Genomic DNA, 21,555 nt, shown 5'->3' with positions numbered 1-21,555 from the left:
GGCAACGAGCCCCATAAAATCCTAAGAACAATCAAGTTGATGCAAAGTACTTGCATCAACTTGATTGTTGATGCAACTTGAAGTTGATGCAAAGTACTTGCCTGATAAGCAATAGTCCCTGGCAGTGGCGACACCATCAGAAACATCTCTGCTGACATGCGCGATGTCAAAGGTTAAGATGGATGGATCAATAACCGCCGAGGACATATCCAGGAGCTGCCAGGTATCAGAGGACACTGCAGAACAAAGCAAAGCAGATTCATTAAAGAAGTGTAGTGAGGATCTGGCCTACTGCAATAATCTAGAAACAGAATTTAGAGATTCACAGGATAAAGGCATCAGTCTTATCATTACAAATTCTGCTAGAACCACTGGACGATTACTTTATTTCAAGCACATCGGAATGGGTGCAATCATAAATATTTTTCAAGAATAACACTAATAATGAATAATTGACTTGAATCAAACAGGTCGGGGATTGTTCCAAAACATTTAAATAGGCATTAAAAAGAGCTAAAAAATCTAACCTGAAGTTTAAAAGAATTGCAGTCGTGGCTCATTAGGTGATTAAAAACAGAACACTGGGATAGCAAGAGAAAATCTCAAAACCCCATTTTACGAGCTCTGACAGTGATCTGTGTCGGCTTTTCACGGTATAATTTGGGGATGCAGCGTTGCAGTGGGTGCACTGGTCCTGAAGATAATTAATTGCAATTTAATTTCTAGGAGTGAAGGACTACTTCCAGGACACTGTATTAAATCGGCTTTCAAGTTCACATAGGTCTCGTCTTCAGCTGCGAAGATGATTTCACTTCAGAAGGAATCCCGAGATTTGGTGTTGGGAGGGGCATTTTTCAAAGGCATTTTGACAGACAGAACAGGGCTTTACCCACAGAAAATGCCCTTTACAAATTATCCTTGTGGTATGCGCATAAAATCAGCTTTGAAAATTGGTGTAACTTGTATATGTTTTTTTGCCACCCAGTGTAGGTGGGCTCCTATAAAATTACCTCCACAATGTATCAGACTGTTCTGTGATACCTATTCCTAAAGCATAAAGGCAAACTAATATCTAAATTACCCTAAATGTAGGAATGCCTGCTGTTAGTGACTGCGATCAAATAGTACCTCAACTACAAATTTATAAGAGGAGATCCAAGGAGAGGCAGCTGCTTTATACAAGTGTTAATCTCTCAGGCTGCTGAACAGGAAGTATCTAAAGAGGCTTCCACTCAGCCCAGGCATTCCTGACCTTAGAAAGGGCTGAGAGGAGGCGGGGGGGGATGGGGGGGATTAATAATAGGGCCTCAAACTTTTATAAAGTATGCCTAACTAAAGGAGATCATGGACTTGCAGTAATTCCATTGCCTCCAGGCCCTTTAACGGTTGCACCTTTAAGGGGCTGACTCGAATGGAAATGACTCTGCTGATAGGGATGGGGGCCTGAGTCAAATGCAAGAGACACCAACCCCCAAGGCCTACCCATGGTTATGCTTCTGTGGCAAGGAGTCAGATAGGTAAATGACTGAGATCGGCTTAGTTAAGTGGCCTGCACAACAAGAAGAAATAGGAAGCAGAATAATACTAATCAGCCAGCACCTGGACAAGATAAGTAAGGAATGGAGAATTGTTTTGCTGAGACAAGCAGTAAATATTTGTTGTCAAATATACGCAAAGCACAAAACCATCCTTTGTGAAAAATTCATTTCAGGTGCAGGTTATAGTTGGATTTGAACTAAAGTTGTTTAGGTGATAGGTATGGGATTACAAAATAATGGGGGAACTGTAGGTGGAAAAATTACCCTTGACAGAAGCCCCTGGGCATAAACTGTTGGCAGAGTAGCACCAGTCTGACCCAATCCTATTGTGCACGGTCAGAACCAAGTGCATTCCAACAGAATCATTAATGTGAAGTAGGAAATGGCTCAGAACTTTTCATGGTTGCATATAAGAATACTGTATTTGGGGAAAATGGGATAGAAAATAATAAATATTACAAACATGGTTACATATTTCTGCACATAGGGATTGTGCTAGTGTAAGTAGAGAATAGTAGGGAGAAGGGCAGCAAACTCAGACTCAGGGATGCCTCTGTGGCAGCCTCTGAAGGAAACTTAAACTGCCAATGCTGTGTACTTGTGGAGATGGTCCTCTCCTCTATTCCTTGGTCTCATATCTGGGTAGTGTTGCGTCAGCCGGCTGCAGAGCTTGCGATCGGCCTTCCTTACCCGGCCCGCCGCCCCTGCCCTCCTCTTCTGGCCTTGCTTGACGCCAACAGGCCCAAGATGCGGCTAAGACGCCGCCGCTGTCTGCTCTTATGCGAATAAATCCTATGGACGATTCAATGGCATATATTGTAGCAATTTTCAAAAGCCCACTTACTCGAGTAAAGTGCATTTACATGCGTAAAACCCAGATTTACGCATGTAAATGCTTTTTAAAATCTGGCCCTTTGCGAAGTAACACAAATCCCTGCAAAAAAAAAAAGAAAAGAGACACCTAGAACCTAGCCATACCATATAATCAAGGTACTAATTCTCAGGAATCAAACAGCACCATTATTTATGAAAAGTCAGCAATACAAATATTACACCAGGCCCTAGAACACTAATACACCACCTACTGAGCAAAGAAACAAGTCGGACTGCTACAAATCCCTACAGAGAAAATACACACTAGCAGAAATACTGGACCTCAGTCACACACCAGCAGAACATAGACTGACCCTTACCTAATATAAATATAAGGGGCTACAAATTAGAAACAGAAACATGCAGATAAAACCAAAATAGAAAGCCTGAGAAACCAAACTGTAAATAGTGGAACTTAAAGAGATAGCAAATTTCAAAAATATAAGAAATATATGCAAGTTCTCAAAGATGGCATATTCCAATCAATAAAAATGCTAATTTTATTTTATTTTTTACTTTTGTTGTCTGAGCTTTTAATTTTCTAATCAGTTGTTCCTGGTTTCTTTTTCCCACTTTCCCCTTGCCTGTCTTTTCCTAATTCTTTTTTCAGGGACTCTTTTCTCTTTCTGTTTCTTCCATCTCCTCCTTTCTTCTTCTTCTCTTCCTCCCTCACACACAAATACATGCTCTCACTCTCACATGTTCTCTTTTCTCACACACAGGCTCCCATTCTCACATCCTCTCCCTTTCCACTCACTCAGGCTCTTACACACGCACATATATGTCCTCACTTTCCAGGCTCCCAAACACATATACCATCTCTCGCTCTCTCAAGCCCAGTAGTATCCTGTTTTCAATAGTGGCCCATTCAGGTCACAAGTATATGACAAGAACCCAAACAATAAATAGATCACATGCTGCTATCGTGCAGTGATAACTAGTGGTAATTTCTTAAGTCTACTTGGTTAATAACAGTTTATTGACTTTTCCTCCAGGAATTTGTGCAAACCTTTTTTAAACCCACTAAACTAACTTCCTTAACCACATCCTCTGGTAATGAATTCCAGAGCTTAATTGTGCGCTGAGTGAAAAAATGTTCTCAGAATGTGTTTTAAATGTGCTATTTACTAATGTCATGGAGTGCCCTATAGTCTTCATATTTTTTTAAAAAGTAAATAACCAATTTACATTTATCTATTCTTTTCCACTCGTGATTTTATAGACCTTTATCTAATCCCTTCTCCAATCTCTTTAGCCTTTTCTTGTAGGGGAGCTGTTTCATCCTCTTTATCATTTTAGTCTCCCTTCTCTGTACCTTTCCCAATGAAACTATAGCTTTTTTGAGATATGAGGGCCAGAAATGCACACGGTACTCTAAGGGGGCCATTTTCAAAAGTCTTTACCCACTTAAAACTGGGTTTTACATATGTAAATGTACTTTACACGTGTAAGTGGGCTTTTCTTAATTGATACACTATATGCCATTGAATTGTCAATAGGTCTTACATGTGTATGTGCATTTTACGCATGTAAATGGCTTTTGAAAATTGCTACAATAGCACGTTACATTTACTCACTTAACTTCTTTGAAAATTACCTCTTTAGTACAGCCTCACCATGGAGCAAGAAAGGGGCATTATGACATTTGCGCTTTTATGCTCCATTCCTTTCCTAATAATTCCTAACATGCTGTTTGCTTTTTTGAGTGCTGCCACAAGCTGAACAGAGGATTTCAAAGTACTTTCCACTCTGACGCCTGGGACCTTTTCTTGGGTATGACTCCTAATATGGAACTTAACATCTCTTTTATCTTTCACACAGGCTCTCTCACAAACAAGCACACACACACACACACACACACACATACTCTCACTCTTACATGCTTTCCCTCACAAGTTCCCTCCCACACACGCACAAGTTCTCGCTCTCAGTCCCCCCCCCCCCCCACACACACACACACACAGGTCCCCTATGCTATCCTCTCTCTCACACACACACACACACACACAGGCCCCCATGCTGTCATATATATTATATATACACACACACACACACACACACACACATACGAGAGATGAATCTCACAATCACCCCTCACTGCCTTCCCATCCCCAGCAGTCTTACAGTCATTCTCACATCCAACGTTGTTCCTGCTCTTTCCCTTGCTCCCTTCCCTCTCACTCACCACCCTTTTCTTTTCTCACTAGCCCTCCCTTTCTTCCACTCACTCCTCCTCTTATCTTTACATATCCTTTTCTCTCACTCCTCCTCCATTCCCTTTCACTCATACCTCCCCCCTCTCTCCCAAGTCCCTCCCTTCCCTTTCACTTATTCAGTTCAGCTCCCTTTGCCTCCCCTCCATTCTCAGAAAAAGAGAGAGAAGGGAAGGAAAGGGAGCTGAGCACCTGAGGTAGATGGAAATGGAAGGGATGAAGAGATGAGGCCGAGGGCATGAGATGTTCCCACTCCTCCTACCTTCCCTTTCACAGCCTGCCTCCCACACTTCCCGAGGCCTGTCCCATCGCCCCATATTGTCTCTCTCTCCCTCCTCCCTCCTGGTGTTCAGAACCCCTCTGGCTCAAAATCTCCAGACTTGTGCCTCATCAGGACCAGCGGTAAAGTTACACAGGTCACATGGCAACGCACGCCATGATCAGCCTTTGCAAAATTCGGGGTTACGTGTGTAAGTCTTGGCCACACCCTGGAACACCCATGCCCCTCCTCTAACAACTAGGCTACTCCTCCAATCTGTTGGCAGATTAGCACTTGTCTGGTCCAATCCTTGTGTTCAGAGTTAAGAACCATCACACCAACAGGAGAAACACTTGCTTTGAAACAGGACATGACTCAATACTCTTCAGTGGTCACATGCAAGCATACTTTCCTTGGGAAAGTGGGATGTAAAATAATATATATTACATTTACAGAATTACATGGTTCTATGCATAGGGACTGCACTGGTGTGGCTAGACACAATGGCAGGCAGGAAGGGTAGCAGACCCAGACTTACTAGTGGATGTTGCTTGCTATAAGTAGCTCTTACAGCCTCAGCCTCTCTCCTTTCCATACAGGGTCAGGTGATACAACCAGGGAATGTTAACTGCTTGCTGTCTGGTTTAGGGATTGGCCTTTTGCTATCAGTCCTCAGGCATAGTATGCTGTCTTGAAATGCAATTTGGAAAGAGACCACCCCCACCCCCCCCTTTTTTTTTAATGAAATTGACCTCCATTTTACCCTTTTTTTCCTCAGTTAAAACAGAGCACCAGGTTCCTACTGTCTGAAATAAATGTCATGCAATTACAGTCTAAATGTAACAATATATATATATGCAGTCTAGTCACTAAAAGGCTCCTTCTGCAATCAGGAATCTTCGTATTTAGTCATACAACATTCCTAATTGTAAGAAACATTACAAAAATGCAAGTCATGAATTTAGATATATATTTATATACCATATAACAGGCACTTTTATAACTGATGTTGATTACCACTGAAGGCTTTGCTCTTCAAAATAAGCTTTGCACAGAATCGATTACAGTAGTCAGATTCCACCAGACCACTCTGCATAGTCAACTCGTTCGTTAGCTTGCTCTTCATTTCTTTTACAGAAGGACTACAGTAAACAGATATCCTTTATGAAAAATGTATATAAAAATGATTTACCAGTATGTCAGTGGTTTTCCTTTTTCATGGGAATTGGGGTTAATCTTCTTAAAATATACACTACTCTGTTTTTTCTATGCATGCCAACATTTCTCTCAGAGCATACTTTCTATGGGCACAGGACAACTCGCATAGCTAGCTGTCTAGTTTTATAGGGCATAATATCACGTAACGAGAAAAAGCTATCCACTTATTGGCAGCCTAAAGAAAAAGTAGATTATGTCTCTCTGATCTTAAAAATTAATACTGGACACAGACATCCTTTTTTCCTGAAGTCTGGTTTTGCAGAGAATTTAACTCTCATTCCCCGTTAGTCATTACAATCATTGCTCTTCAGCAACTGTATATATAAATATTCTCCCATTCTATTTTCATTCTACCAAGCAAGATCTAAGAAAATGATAAAAAAAGACTGACGGTGCATGCTTGTCATGCGCCGCAGGTTATAGCATGGGAAAAAGCACGCGAAGGCGCTGAGGTGGGGGGGGGGGGGGGGGGAGGGGGGGGCAGGGCCTAGGGAGCATGGGAGGAGGGTTAGAGAGAGTAGGAAAGGGGGAGGGGGGTAGATTAACGGGTAGGAAATAGGAGTTTTGAATTCCTGAGCCCTGATTGGTAGGAATAGGTGGGCTGGTGACGTGACAGAGTGGTCACTCTGAACCCTCGGGGCTTGTTGCAGCAGGGCGTTCGGCTCGTTGTCCCTTCCACCCTCTCTTCTGGAGATGTTGTAAAGAGGGGGTTTTTTGTGCTTTGTGGGGTATTGTTGTATTGTCGCAGTGGAGGCAGAAAACCTGAGCCCAAATTGTATTGGAATGCACTGGTTAAATGGAGTGGGGGGGGGGGGAAATCTCGTGTAGTTGGGGGGGGCTGCTGCACGGGATGACCTGTGAGCTGAGGGGCTGAAGCCTGCTCTCGCTTAGGACAAGGCGGGGTAGGCGGGGATGAGGGGAGGTTTAGGGCTTTACCACTGGGATGAGGTGGTAAGGAAAGGGGGGGGGGGGGGTTAATGATGTTAAGAATTGTTATAAGATTGGATGGGCTCGGCTTAAGGTTAATAAACTGTGGCCTATTTTATAACACCAAGAGTTGAGTGATGTGTGCTTTTTGTGGGGGATTTGGAGGGCGAGCCGAGCGCAGGTATTGCCTCCCCATGTTATAGTGGCATGCCATCTCTATGCTTAACAAGTTATGTTTTGTTCAATCGATCTTTTAATAATGTGACTAGATGCAATACATTTACAAAATAAGGCTTTAAAAGTTCATTCTGATAGCACAAAAAAGTGCCTTTTGTTACAATCCAGGTTTCTCTCAACCAGCAACTAGTGGTCTCAGAGCTGAACGCAATGGTGCTTCTATTGATTTCACATGGTAGACACATGAAAACTGGAGATATTTAATTGACAAGAAAGCATTAAAGTCCCGCACAATAGGCTTAGGGTCACTGAGCTAGTATTCCTGAGAAATCGTCATAGAGTCGTAGGATAAAGATCTGTAAGTGACCCCAAGAAGCCACCACCCCAACTCACCCCGGCCTCTATTCTATTTAAAAGGACAGACATCAGCACTGTCTGTCTGTTAGGCGAGTTATTTTCCTATCAACTATTTTAAATTGGATAAATTATTTTAGGACTAAAAGGGGGCTAAGCCAGTCACTAACATTATCCCTATGTAATTTTTGCTGATTAGGGGCAGTAGGAGGGGTTTTGACAATTTTGATTCTTCCCATTGCTATAATCCCACCTTTTTGGGAGGAAGGACTTCAAGGGGGTACAAACAAAGTCCCTTGCAGCATGCCCAGTAATTCAGTGGGCAAGGAGTATCCTTCCCGACAGCACACAATGAGCCATCCATGGGTTTCATGAGAGTGGATTGGAGAGCTACAGATCCCCCCAAGGTCTCAGAGCACGGTGCTTGGAGAGCTGGAGGTTCCCACAGGATCTCAAAGAGGAAATTCAAGCATTCAAGCAAGAGAGTTTTTTAGAAGACTTTTGGATGTAATTGACCAGTTCAAAGGGCATAATCCCGGTATCCCAAAGGACTGGATCAAAGACCTTTTTGCCCAGGCAACTTGTTAACAGCATGGGTGAAGAGAAGGTCTGAGACTCTTGAGCAAAGAACTCACAAGACCTGGATTTCTGAGAGTTGGATCACAGCTGAAGTGTTTTGACATTTTTGGAACCTAGCTTATCATTTTTGTATTTGGAGATACTTTTCCCAATCTGACCAGTTTCTATGCTGGAGCTAGAATTACACTCTGGTTATCCCATCTTCACAGATGAGGATATATTTGCCATGAATGAAGGTGCATGGGGTAGGAGAGCTGTAACAACATCTACTATAGACAAGGAAACCATCAGTTTTATTTTGGTCATCTACTGGATGCGGATTTTGAGTTTTGTAATTATTGCTTGGAAAGTTTTCTTTAAATATTAGTAAAGACTTTGGACTCCCGTTTGATTTTTTTTTTCTAATCCCAGTGCAAGAATTGTATGGATGGACACTGGTATGAGTCTTGATATTTACCTCTCTTATTGGTTTTGGCTTCCTTGCTCCTTTTCTGGACAGTTTGGCACCTTCTGGAGATCTTCTGCCTTGAGTATGAGTTGTGACTGTGGCTGTGCTTCAGAGTGCCAGGGGCCCCAAAAGACTTCCTTTCTCCCAATCTGGAGTTGGTCCTGGACCTGTAGCACCCCTGGATGTTGCTAAAATACCCAAACGGGGACCAGCTACACATGACATGAAGAGAATGCTGGGGACAGGGAAATACTGACTTTACCTAAATATAACTCACCTTCAACTATTAACGTAAAAGACTCACCTTCAACTATTAACGTAAAAGGGACAAGCTAAACTTAAATAAAAGTAACTCAAACACTGAGAACCTCCTTTTCCGAACTGTGACATAGAAGCCAATCTTCAGTAAAAGGTGCATTTTCAAAAGCTGCATTGATAAAAATTGGTTTAAATTGGGGTGTGGGTCTCCGATGAAAGTCAGTGAACTTCTTGGTTTTTAGGCACACTTTCTGTAGCATTTGCTGAGTATGACGCTAGAGCTTTTGGACTTCTTGCGCAGACAGTTGAGCTTCTGGCAATGGAACTGTTGGGGAAAGAGGTAGAGAAGATAGCGGCTGTCTACCATAGAAGATTTAAAAAGGCAAGGAACCCGTGGCAGTACCTGGGTGAGAATTGTGGGAGAACTCTGCCAATGGAAGAAGGGGCGCCCAGTCATCTTGGCGGGCATTGATATAAGCAGTAGGAAGTTGTTCAATGTCTGATTGGTTTGTTTGGACTGGCCATTCACTTAAGGGTGGTAAGTTATAGTGAAATCCAACATAATGTTGAATTTATTGTACAGGGACTGCCAGTGTGCAGTGAACTGGGTACCACAGTCTAAGGCAATGTGTTTGGGGAGTCCATGGAGTTGAAATACATGCTGAACAAAGAGTTGAGCTAGCACCAGGGCTGTGGGGAGACTAGGCAGTGGAGTGAAATGGGCCATTTTAGAGAAACAGTCAACTACAACCCAGATGACCGTATTGCCATTAGAGAGGGGGAGATCCACAACAAAGTCAGTGGACAATTGGGTCCAAGGTTCCCTGGGAGCTGACAACAGCTGTAATAGCCCCCAGGGTCATCCCGCCAATGGTTTCTGCTGCTTGCAAGTGGGATAAGCATTCACATAGGCCCAAACGTCCCTCTGCATATTTATTTATTTAACAGTTTTATATACCGACCTTCATAGTAAATAACCATATCGTATCATATGGGACCACTAGTAGAACTGATGGAGTAATGCAAGGGTTTGGGCTCATCCAGTGGGACCATTTCAATACTTTCTCATGAAGCTTGTGAGGAACAACCATCTTCCCTGGAGGGACAGTCAGGGTGGATGCAAGGAGGACCCGGGACAGGTCGATAATGTGTCGGAGTGATTCCGAGGTGTCTTGAGTCAGAGACAAGTGGAAAAGAGCATCCACCCGAACATTCTTGGCTGCAGGCCTGCATCTGAGTTCGAAGTCGAAGCAAGTAAAAAATAGTGACCAGCATGCCTGTCGGGCATTAAGTCGCTGGGCTTGGTAGAGGTGCTCCAAATTCATATGATCAGTGTAGATGGTTATGCAATGTTGTGCTCCCTCCAACCAGTGATGCTATTCTTCCAGCTCTAATTTGATTGCCAATAGTTCCCTCTCACTGATCCTATAATTGCGTTCGGTTGGGGAGAATTATTTAGAGAAAAAGGAACAGGGGTGCAGGGTTCCAGTAGAAAAGTGATGGCTCAGGATGGCCTCTACCCCCTCAGAAGAGGCATCTACTTCAACTATGAAAGGGCGCATAGGGTCTGGATGGCAGAGGCAAGGCTCCTGAAGGAAGACAACCTTTAAGTATTGGAAGGTTGTCATAGCCTCTGGTGGCCAAAGTTTGGCGTTAGCCCCTTTATGGGTGAGGGCTGTGAGTGGAGCAGCTATCTTGGAGTAGTTGTTTATGAAGTGATGATAATAATTAGCAAAGCTCAGGAATCTCTGCAGGGCACATAACCCGCTAGGCTGAGACCAGTCTCGGATACACCTGAATTTGTCAGGATCCATGTGAATACCCTAGCTGAAGATGATGTAGCCCAGAAAAGGGAGACACACTCTTTCAAACAAGCACTTCTTGAGCTTGGTATAGAGCTGATTGTCCTGGATATGTTGGAGAATCCAGGAGATGTCCCGGCAATGGGAAAGTAGATCCTTGGAGAAAACTAAGATGTCGTCAAGGTACATGACAACGCACTCATATAGAAGGTCCCGGAAGATATCATTCATCATATTTAAAAAACGGCTGGGGTGTTGCACAGGCAACACTCATAGTGACCATCCCTGGAGTCGAAGGCTGTTTTCCATTTGTCACTATGTTAGATACAAATTAAATTGTATGCCCCCCCCCCCCCAGGTCCAAATTAGAAAAGAGCCTTGGTTCTTGCAGATGGTCAAACAATTCAGAGATTAAAGGCAGGAGATAACAGTCCTTCTGGGTGATTGCGTTCAAGCCTCGCTAGTCTATGCAAGGATGGAGAGGCCCATCCTTATTTGCCATGAAGAAAAAGCCTGAGCCAGCTGCGGAAGTGGGCCAACAGATGAGCTAGCTGTGGAAGTGGGCCAACAGATGAGCCCTTGTCCAAATTCTCTTGTATTTAATGGAACATGGCCTTCATCTCAGGTAAGGACAAGGGATACGCTCTTCCCTGAGGAAGTTTGGCACCAGGTAGCAAGTCAATGGTGCAGTCAAACTCTCTGTGAGGTGACAAGGTGTCTGCTCTCTTTTTGGAAAAGACATTGGCATATTGCACATACTGTGGCAGGAGGCCTGCCGGAGCAGCAGATACAGAGAGGCATTGCCTGGTGTCTATCCCTTCCAAACAGGTAGCCTGGCACTTAGCGCCCCACCGGGACAACTGAAACAAAGCCCAATCAACTGAGGGGAGTGCTGCTGGAGCCAGGATAATCCCAGAACCATGGGATATATGGCCTTATCGATGATGTGGAATGCCAGATGCTCAGCATGGAGGGAGCCGTATGGCGCTTTACTGGAGACGTGATATGGGAATTTTCCCCTGCAGGGGATCCCCATGGATGGAGGAGAGTACCAATGGAATCTGACAAGAAAGCTTGGGAATTTAGGATGTTCCTCCTGCCCCAGAATCCACTAGGGCTATGTGGTAAAGTCTTGGTTGCCCATGGAGAGTGTCACTGGAAGAGTTAATGGGGAGCAGGAGAGGTAAGGCCTAGAGCCAGCCCCCCACTGAGACCTAGGCCCGGGAGTTTACCGGCCTAATTGGGCAGCTGGCTATTAAGTGACCCACCTCACTGCAGTAGAGACAGAGGTGCTCTTCCGGGTTCAAGCAACCACTTCTCATTTACATCAGTTCCTCCACCGGGGATCCAGAGGAGGGCGCAACCTCTGGTGGGGCAGAGAGGTGCTGGGGCCAGCTAGCGGTGGCCGTGCATCTCCTTGAGCATTGTAACTCCAGGTTTCGCTCCTAGAGCTGAAGGTCAATCCAGCCTGGCGACTCGATGAGGGAGTCCAGCGAGTCAGGAATCTCAAGAGCTGCCAAGTTCATCCTTAATAAGGGATGATAATCCATCCAGGAAAATGGAATGAAGGTAGTGCTCTCCCCAGTGGAGTTCCATAGCCAGGGTCTGGAATTTGATGTTGTAATCTGAGAGGGAGCGAATGTCCTGATGGATGTGGAGGAGATGCAAGCCGGAGGCTGCCTGGCAACCTGAGTCATCAAATACGGTCTTATAGGCCACAATAAAATGTTGGAGGTCCTGAAGATTGGGCTTGGAATGCTCCCACAAGGGAGAGGCCCAGGCTAGAGCCTTGCCATCAAGAAAAGACAGAATATAGGTCATCTTCACAGAGCAATCCGGAATTAGCACTGATTGGAGACAAAAATGCACATTGCACTGGTTGATGAACACCTGGTATAGTTGAGGCTCCCTGGCTTAGTGGGGAGGAGCTGGGAGCAGAGTGACGGATCACAGAGGAGCTGTGGGAGTGGCAGGAGCCAGCGTAGGAGGCACTGGTGCTCCCATGGAGTCTGATAAGTCTAGGTGGGTGCTGAGATACTCCATAGAGGCCGCTAGAGCTTCAAGAAAGCATTGCTGTTCCTGAATCTTCTCGGCCAGGCCTAGAATGGCCTGAAGAGCGGAGGCCTCCACCGGGTCCATGGCCTTGGCAATCTGTTGCATTAGTGGACCCTTGGGCCAAGGGGGAGTTGGTGCTACCTATGTGAAGGAGCCCCACAGGTTCAGACCATCATCAGGTGGAGCAGGCAGAAGCTGAGGCCCAACTGGAGATTCGCCAATAACAGCCACGTTCCCCTTAGGCTGAACCCTCGGGTGCCGGGGCCGACTGGTCTTAGGTGGGGACTCTGTGATGGTGTAAGTCCAGGCAAGTAGGAAACGCTGCAGGCCAAAATGCTGAGGGATCAGTGGAAGGACAGCCCGGGGTCAAGTTGAGATTGAGGCAAGTGGAACACAGCAATATCAGTGTCCAGACCGAAGTCAGAGGCAGGCAGCGAGAAACAAGATTGATGTCCAGGCAGTGGTCGAGGCAGGTTGCAAGAAGCAAGGTTGATGTCAAGGCAGTGGTGAGGCAGGCAAAGAACAAACAATGGTGAGGTCTAGTCCAGAGTCAAAGCCAGAAGATCAATCCACAAAGAAGATGAAGAGGAGGAAGATGAGGACCACAGGGACATGAAGACTCTGAAGACAAACAATATGAACTGACTACTGAGAAGGAAATCTAAGGGCTACCAGATGAAGGAACCACGGCTAGCAGGATCCAGGAATCGGACTTAAATGCAGGCAATGAACTACTCCTTAAGGAGTTGACCCATTGCCAAGGCAAGGACTGGAGGATGGAGCCAGCCTGAAACAGACCTAGGATAGTGATGTCATCAATGGATGTCGGGCAGCTGTTCTCGCCACTGGCCCTTAAAGAAGAGCCAGGATCGGGTGCGCACATCAGAGCCAGGGAGATCATGGTGGCCAGCTGTGTGAGCAGGAGGAAGGCTGTGTCGGTACTCCTGCTCTGCAGGAGGAGGGGAGTGCACTGGAACCTTGGTGGGCGGCCTTCCTTGGTATCGGGGAACACAGAGGTGAGTGCAGCAGCTCGCAGGAGGCCACAAGCCGCCAAGTGCAATAGTTTTAAAGTAGCCAATCTTTGTGGGCGCCCATATCTCCGTGATCAGGGGCCCTCGCATATTTTAAAGTTATCCTCCCTTCTGGAAAGCAGGAAAGTTATCAGGGCTAGTTACCCAGACGACTTCAGCCAGATATTCAGTGGAACATAAGTGCTACAATGAATATTCCCGATTAGAATTACCGGTACCTAGATAAAGTTATCTGGGTTATTTTCGGTTAGGATATTTTCCAATCAGATTTACCCAGCCACTTTCAGCTGGGTAGCGCAGAATATCACTGCTCACTGACTAAAATGTAACCATGCCTCCAGAAAGGCTCTTTTTATCTGGCTAAATTTTGTGCAGGTAGTAAGTTACCCAGGCAAGCTCTAGTAAGCCAGCAGGGGGAAATATTTAAATCTTGGCTTTTAGCCAGGGAACTCCAAAAATTGCCCAGGCAATGTATTTGAATATCAACTTCATTGTAAACATCTGTTTCCAAATCCACCGCTACAGTTTTCCATATTTAAAAAATCTGAGGTCAAGTCAAAGGGTCCCTGTATATGCATGGTGGTCCTGTAACCGCTGTTGTTCTTTGCAATAATACTCAACAAGGTGTGAGGAGTTGTTGTAGTTTGCAGTAAACTCTGACACACTGGCATGGAGGGAAATGGAATTTAAATTTTCTATAAATAATTATTCTGGCAAGGTGTTGAGTTTTTTTGTTGGTTTGATAAAACAAATGTAGACAAACCGCTCATTCATTTATCGACCGGGCAAATTGCACTGATACAGCTTAAGCTTCCCAAGAGTAAGTCAACCATTCCATCCTTCTATCCTGTCCATCTGGAACTCATTTGCCTCTACAGCGCAGGCCAATGAGGGGGAAGAAATTGAACTTAAACAAGATTAGAACAGAACTTGCATGAGCAGCCCAGGAAGTTTATTTCTGCTGCCAGGGGAATTATTAATTAGGTTCCTTCATTGATCGCCCGGATATCCCATATTTTCCACACGTCTTGAACCTGCTTCAGAGTTTCATACCCTCCCCCCCCCCACGCTGGAAGCTGTGCGGCCTGTCTGTGGTAAACTTGTCCCGTTCTGCCAGAATACCGGGAAAGACAGCATAAAGAAATACCATGCCTGGTGTTTTCGGTGATCCCATCCATTCTTGCACCCTATGAAAAGGTTTAAGGAACTTTTACTAAACTGACTGCTTGGCTCTTGCATCAAGATCAATCGTCTTCCTTCCCAGAAATTTACACTCTAGCTACAGCACGGCACAAATGGCATCAAAGTAATCTTATTCCAGGAAGATCTGCATCATTCCTGAGTAATTAGCAGGAAGACTCCGGTATCACTTGGCAAAAAGGTGGATCATTTCTTTTTTTCTATATGTTCTAAGCAAAACATGCTTTTATCTAAGGCATGTATCTGTAGTGTATGATATCTGAACAGTGTTTCCTTCATGACAGCACACAAAATCCCTTTACTTCTTATATGTGTGTATGTGTGTGTGTGTGTGTATGGCGTGGTGTGGCGTGGTTCATCTACTGTGAGATCGCAGTACCAGGGAAAATTTGTAAATATCCAGCGCGATAGCACTGTGATTGGCCTGCCTGAGGTTCACTTTACACAGGAAAAATGCTTTCCTTAAGGAGGACGGAAACTAACAATTTGGATTTGGAGAAACTTGCAGTGGCAGCGATTCCTGCAGCAGACATTTACAAGTTTTCACCGGTACTGCAATCTCTCAGTGGACGAACATTCGCACCTGCAGTATAAACCCATAATAGCCTCATATTCAATGGTGTCCCTTTGAGGTCTCCCCCATGGAGGATCCTGCATAGCTGCTTTACTAATCTGTTTGCAGTTCCACAGCATAGCGCTACTGAGTTGGCCCAGGAACTGGGTCCTATCTCTGGCTTGATGTGAATACCTGCCGGTCCCCCTGACACAACCTTGATTTGAAACACGGCCATATCGGAGCTCATAAGAACTTGCCATGCTGGGTCAGACCAAGGGTCCATCAAGCCCAGCATCCTGTTTCCAACAGTGGCCAAAACCAGGCCACAAGATCTGGCAAGTACCCAAACACTAAGAAGATCCCATGCTACTGATGCAATTAATATAAGTGGCTATTCCCTAAGTAAACTTAATAGCAGTTAATGGACTTCTCCAAGAACATCCAAACCTTTTTTGAACCCAGCTACACTAACTGCACTATCAACATCCTCTGGCAACAAATGCCAGAGCTTAATTGTGCGTTGAGTGAAAAAAACTTTTCTCCGATTAGTCTTAAATGTGCTCCATGAAGTTGGCAAGTAGCACATTTAAGACTAATCAGAGAAAATTATTTTCACTCAACACACAGATATAAAGCAAAATAGCCCATCCAGCTGAGTTTCATCCACTTCGGAGAGAAGCAGATATAAATTCCCATATGTAATCCGGCACCAACTTTCCCCCGCATCCCCCCGTTCTCTTTTGTCTGACCTCTCAGCCTTTTTCCTGATGTGTTTAGGTGGTTCTTCTTGATGCTAGGCAGTTGGGCTCCGAGAAATGTTTGGGCGCAGTTCCTTGGGGAAATTCAGTGACCCAAGAAAATACATTTACAGTTTTGCATCAGTAGCTATTCATTTTGATTTGCCTGCAAGCAAAAGGATTATAGAGAGAGTGGAACATCTCTTAGATGTTTTCAAGTTGTCTTTAAAACATTTGACTTATTCTGAATCTTGAGCTCAAATTTTTTTTTTTTTTTGGGGAGGGGGGAGTGGGAGGGGTAGGCAATATGTTTTTGTTGACAAATGAGGAATGCAAATTGGATTCGACTGAAACGTGGGCACAATGTAGGAGAAAATTAGGACTCGACTGAAACATTTCAAATGGTTACACATCGGCCCCACCAGAGCTGATGCGCAAAGCTCTTTTTTTGAAAGCGATGAGAGAGGTTAGAGAACCGACATTTTGAATCGGTGAAAACAGCTGAGGGGCTGGGAGGTGAGGATTGAAGGGGAGGGGCAATTTAGTTTGAGAACCACTTCTTAAGAAACGGCGTGGGTGGAGGCCAGTTCTGCGGCAGACCCACCCTCCTCTCGAAATCAGCCACCGGATCGCTGGGTACTGCCACTGGCCTTCCAAGTGGGACCACTTTCGCCTGCAGCTCTCCAAACAAGTTTGCTGAGGTCTGTGAGCCTGAACCAGGCTGAAATCCCCCCAGGCAAGAGCTCAGAGGGCACTCTCCCACATATTCCTAGTCACCGGAAAAGCCAGGATCAGGCCATCGGCATGGTTAATAATTTGACTCTTACTGCCGGATCCAGTCCTGATATGCAATGCCACATAAAATGTTTCCATAAAGTCCACAGGGTTTAAAGTTGTTCACCTGAGAACCTCCTCTGCAATTTATTTTTCTCCTTAATTAGCAGAGCAGGCAAAAAAAGCGCACAAACTCAAAATACTGTACAGTGTCTGTTTTGAATTGAAACAGCCGCTTCGTACATTCTTGAAGGAATTATTAGCGGAATTAGATTTTTCCTGTCAGTACAGAAGGTAACGGATTTCCCCTGCAGTTCCACTAGCACGGCAGTGCTCTGAAATTGTTTCCAGATTGCTGTCTGACTATGCATGCAAGCACTTTGCTCGAATTGTTTTATGGGGAGGGCTCCTGTATAAAAACTGAAAATAAATACAGCAGTAAAGCAAGGTTGGAAATTCCTCCATTCCCCACCTAGAAGATTCTGGCCATGCCCCGCTATAATAATAAAAGCACATTTGCTGTGAGACCTTTGAAATCTGATGGGCTTTATTTAGAAAACTTATTCTACAGAGTCTCCTGCTCTCTTTCTCCCGACAGGGCTACACAGAAAAGAACTACAGGAGACGATCTAGAGATTTTGCTCTGAGTTTTAATTTAAAAGATGCATTTCTTTTTAAGGCCCTGGAATTGTCTTGTGCTCCTACTGCTTGTTTGCATTTGGCACAACGATGGCGCCCAGGCAGATTCTGTTCCATTGCATTACAGGGCAACCCCTATAGACAATCACCTCACAATGCACCAGCAGCACAATCCCTCCGGCCTAGTGCTCATGAGTCTCCCACTCTTGTCTTGCCATCTGGTGCTGCTCAAGGCTTGAGTCTTCTGGGGTCCTATGGGACCTGCTGATCCCCCCCACCCCCCCCCCAGACTTCAAACCGTGAGACTGCCAGAGCAACTACCACAGAAGAAGGCACCGGTGGGAAGCCCACATGCAGCTTAGCAGGAACTCTGCTCCCTTCCCTCCCTTTCAGCCATGATTACATAACATGCTGCTCTATCGGGCTTCCTTCCATGATTCAACTGATACTGAAAACTAAACCCTGAGTATAAGCCATGCACTCACCTCTGGGTGGGGGTTTGTGGGATTGCAATCACAGATTACTGGGATAAGAACTCGGAAAACCAGAGAACAAAATGACAAAATACCAGAGGGCACTGAGGACGTTTCAAGGATTCTTAGCATCTTGATTTGCAATGAAGAGATGCACTTAATTAAACTCCTTCCCCTGCCCTAAGGATCTGAAGTCAAGTGATGATATGGCATGGGGATTTAATAGTAACAAAGAAGTCTTGATTGTACCTGAAGACTGGAGGATAGCTAATGTAACCCCAAAATTTAAAAAGGGCTCCATGGGCGATCCGGGAAACTACAGACTGGTTAGCCTGACTTCAGTGCCAGGAAAAATAGTGGAAAGTGTTCTAAACATAAAAATCACAGAACATATAGAAAGACATGGTTTAATGGAACAAAGTCAGCATGGCTTTACCCAAGGCAAGTCTTGCCTCACAAATCTGCTTCACTTTTTTGAAGGAGTTAATAAACATGTGGATAAAGGTGAACCAGTAGATGTAGTGTACTTGGATTTTCAGAAGGTGATTGACCAAGTTCCTCATGATAGGCTTCTAGGAAAAGTAAAAAGTCATGTGTTAGGTGGTGATGTCCTTTCGTGGATTACAAACTGGCTAAAAGACAGGAAACAGAGAGTAGGATTAAATGGACAATTTTCTCAGTGGAAGGGAGTGGGCAGTGGAGTGCCTCAGGGATCTGTATTGGGACTCTTATTTTTCAATATATTTATAAATGGTCTGAAAAGAAATAAGAGTGAGGTAATCAAATTTGCAGATGATACAAAATTGTTCAGAGTAGTTAAATCACAAGCAGATTGTGATAAATTGCAGGAAGACCTTGTGAGACTGGAAAATTGGGCATCAAAATGGCAGATGAAATTTAATGTGGATAAGTGCAAAGCGATGCATATAGGGAAAAATAACCCATGCTATAGTGTCACAATGTTAGGTTCCATATTAGGTGCTACAACCCAAGAAAGAGATCTAGGCGTCATAGTGGATAACACATTGAAATCGTCGGTTCAGTGTGCTGCGGCAGTCAAAAGGGAATGGTGAATAAAAAGGAAAATGTCATAATGCCTCTGTATCGCTCCATGGTGAGACTGCACCTTGAATACTGTGTACAATTCTGGTCACCACTCGCTACATCTCAAAAAAGATATAATTGCAATGGAGAAGATACAGAGAAGGGCAACCAAAATGATAAGGAGAATGGAACAGCTCCCCTATGAGGAAAGACTAAAGAGGTTAGGACTTTTCAGCTTAGAGAAGAGACTGCTGAAGGGTGATATGATAAAGGTTTTTAAAATCATGAGAGGTCTAGAACGGTTAGATGTAAATTGGTTATTTACTCTTTCAGATAATAGAAAGATTAGGAGGCACTCCATGAAGATAGCATGTGGCACATTTAAAACTAATTGGAGAAAGTTCTTTTTTACTCAACACACAATTAAACTCTGGAATTTGTTGCCAGAGGATGTGGTTAGTGCAGTTATTATAGCTGTGTTTAAAAAAGGGTTGGATAAGTTCTTTTGAGGAGAATTCCATTATCTGTTATTAATTAAGCTGACATAGAAATTAGCCACTGCTATTACTAGCAACAGTAACATGGAATAGACTTACGGGCGGATTTTAAAAGCCCTGCTCGCGTAAATCCGCCTGGATTTACGCGAGCAGGGCCTTGCGTGCCAGCACGCCTATTTTCCATAGGCCGCCGGCGCGCGCAGAACCCTGGGACGCGCGTAGGTCCTGGGGTTTTTGGAAGGGGGCGTGTCGGGGGCGTGTCGGGGGCGGGGCTGAACGACACAGCGTTTTGGGGGCGGGACGTGGCGTTTCGGGAGCGGGCCCGGGGGCATGGTTTCGGGCCAGGGTGTTCCGGGGGCGTGGCCGCGCCCTCCGGAACCACCCCCAGGTCAGGTCTCGTCACGCCAGCAGCCCGCTGGCGCGCGTGGATTTACGTCTCCCTCCGGGAGGTGTAAATCCATGGATAAAGGTGGAGGGGGTTTAGATAGGGCCGGGGGGGTGGGTTAGGTAGAGGAAGGGAGGGGAAGGTGAGGGGAGGGCAAAAGAGAGTTCCCTCCGAGGCCGCTCCGATTTCAGAGCGGCCTTGGGGGGAATGGAGGCAGGCTGTGCTGCTCGGCGCGTGCCGGCTGCCCAAAATCGGCAGCCTTGCGCGCGCCGATCCAGGATTTTAGAGGATACGTGCGGCTACGCGCGTATCTTATAAAATCCAGCGTACTTTTGTTTGCGCCTGCTGCGCAAACAAAAGTACGCGATCGCGCAGTTTTTAAAAATCTACCCCTTAGTGTTTGGATACTTGCCAGGTTCTTATGGCCTGGATTAGCCATTGTTGGAAACAGGATGCTGGGCTTGATGGACTCCTGGTCTGACCCAGTATGGCATGTTCTTATGAAAATAAAAGCTATACATCATTAATTAAATAAAATCATATAGCAGCAAATAGAAAGGAGAACTAGGAAGAGACAGACCCAGTGCTATCTTTCTGTGAAAAAAGGGGCCGACACTCAGATGCAGGATTTTTTTTTTTTTTTTTGAGGGGCCACAGGACAAATCAAGCAAATGGAGGAAAAAGATGCCGGAACTCGGTAACAGCGAATAACCCTGATACAAAGAAGCTGGCACACAGATGTTTATTAGGCCTGCGCCTTTAACCTTGTAGAGTGAAACAGAATGCACCGTTCCAAACTTGGTAAAATAAACCACAAGCAATACCTTGTTTCCTTAAAGCTATAATAGCTGTAATTAGGTAATCTGGTCTGCAGAGCACCCCAAGGTATTATTTAAGCCATTCAGAAGGGAAGAAATGTAAAACGGTGCCAGTTTCTACATGCTTGGCGATGCTGTCTCTTGCACGTAGCAATAACGCAATTGCCTCAGTCATTCACCATATCAGAAGCTGCTAATTTTCCGCCTGCCTCTTACGCTTGCATTCTGCTCCTGGGGTACCTGCGGTCACAGAGAGCAAAGCAACCACCCAGGAAGGTGAACAAACACACACAGAGCGATATCCAGTCTAGCAGAGAGCTGCACTGTTTATTGCAGGGTACAAAATAAAGAAAATTGTCATTGTTTCAAAAGAAAAATAATTCTAATATTTATAATGCACTGAAAGAAAAGACAAAACAATTCAGACCAGAGAGTCATCAGAAAGGCAAAACCAGTAATCCACTAATTCAAAGTTTATCGGTCTGTCTTTCTTTCTGTTTTTCTGTGGCTTTAGAAACACGGAGCCCGGCGTCATAGTTTTAATTCCAAATTCTCCCATCCTGGCCCAATGCCCTTCTGTAAACTGAATGCAACTGCAGAATGTGGGCCTCAAGCATGCATCCGGGAAAGACCCTATTATGCAGGATGTGACAGAAGGAAGGAGGAACCTGAGCTGCTGGGAGAGTGAAAAGTGAAGAAG

At 45.0% G+C, this 21,555-nt stretch overlaps 1 protein-coding gene across 1 annotated transcript in view; it reads right to left on the bottom strand.

Annotated features, from left to right (window-relative positions):
* Positions 1-21,555, bottom strand: part of TG (thyroglobulin) — a 422,996-nt gene that overhangs the window by 194,577 nt on the left and 206,864 nt on the right. Inside the window, exon 37 of the mRNA XM_029587208.1 lies at positions 102-236. Coding sequence (XP_029443068.1) covers positions 102-236 — 135 coding nt within the window. The remainder of the gene's footprint in view (positions 1-101; positions 237-21,555) is intronic.

The sequence above is a fragment of the Rhinatrema bivittatum genome, chromosome 2 (assembly GCF_901001135.1).
Source record: "Rhinatrema bivittatum chromosome 2, aRhiBiv1.1, whole genome shotgun sequence".
NCBI classification, from domain to species: Eukaryota; Metazoa; Chordata; class Amphibia; order Gymnophiona; family Rhinatrematidae; genus Rhinatrema; species Rhinatrema bivittatum.
The sequence above is the reverse complement of the archived record's forward strand: the minus strand, read 5'-3'. Positions and strand labels throughout refer to the sequence as shown.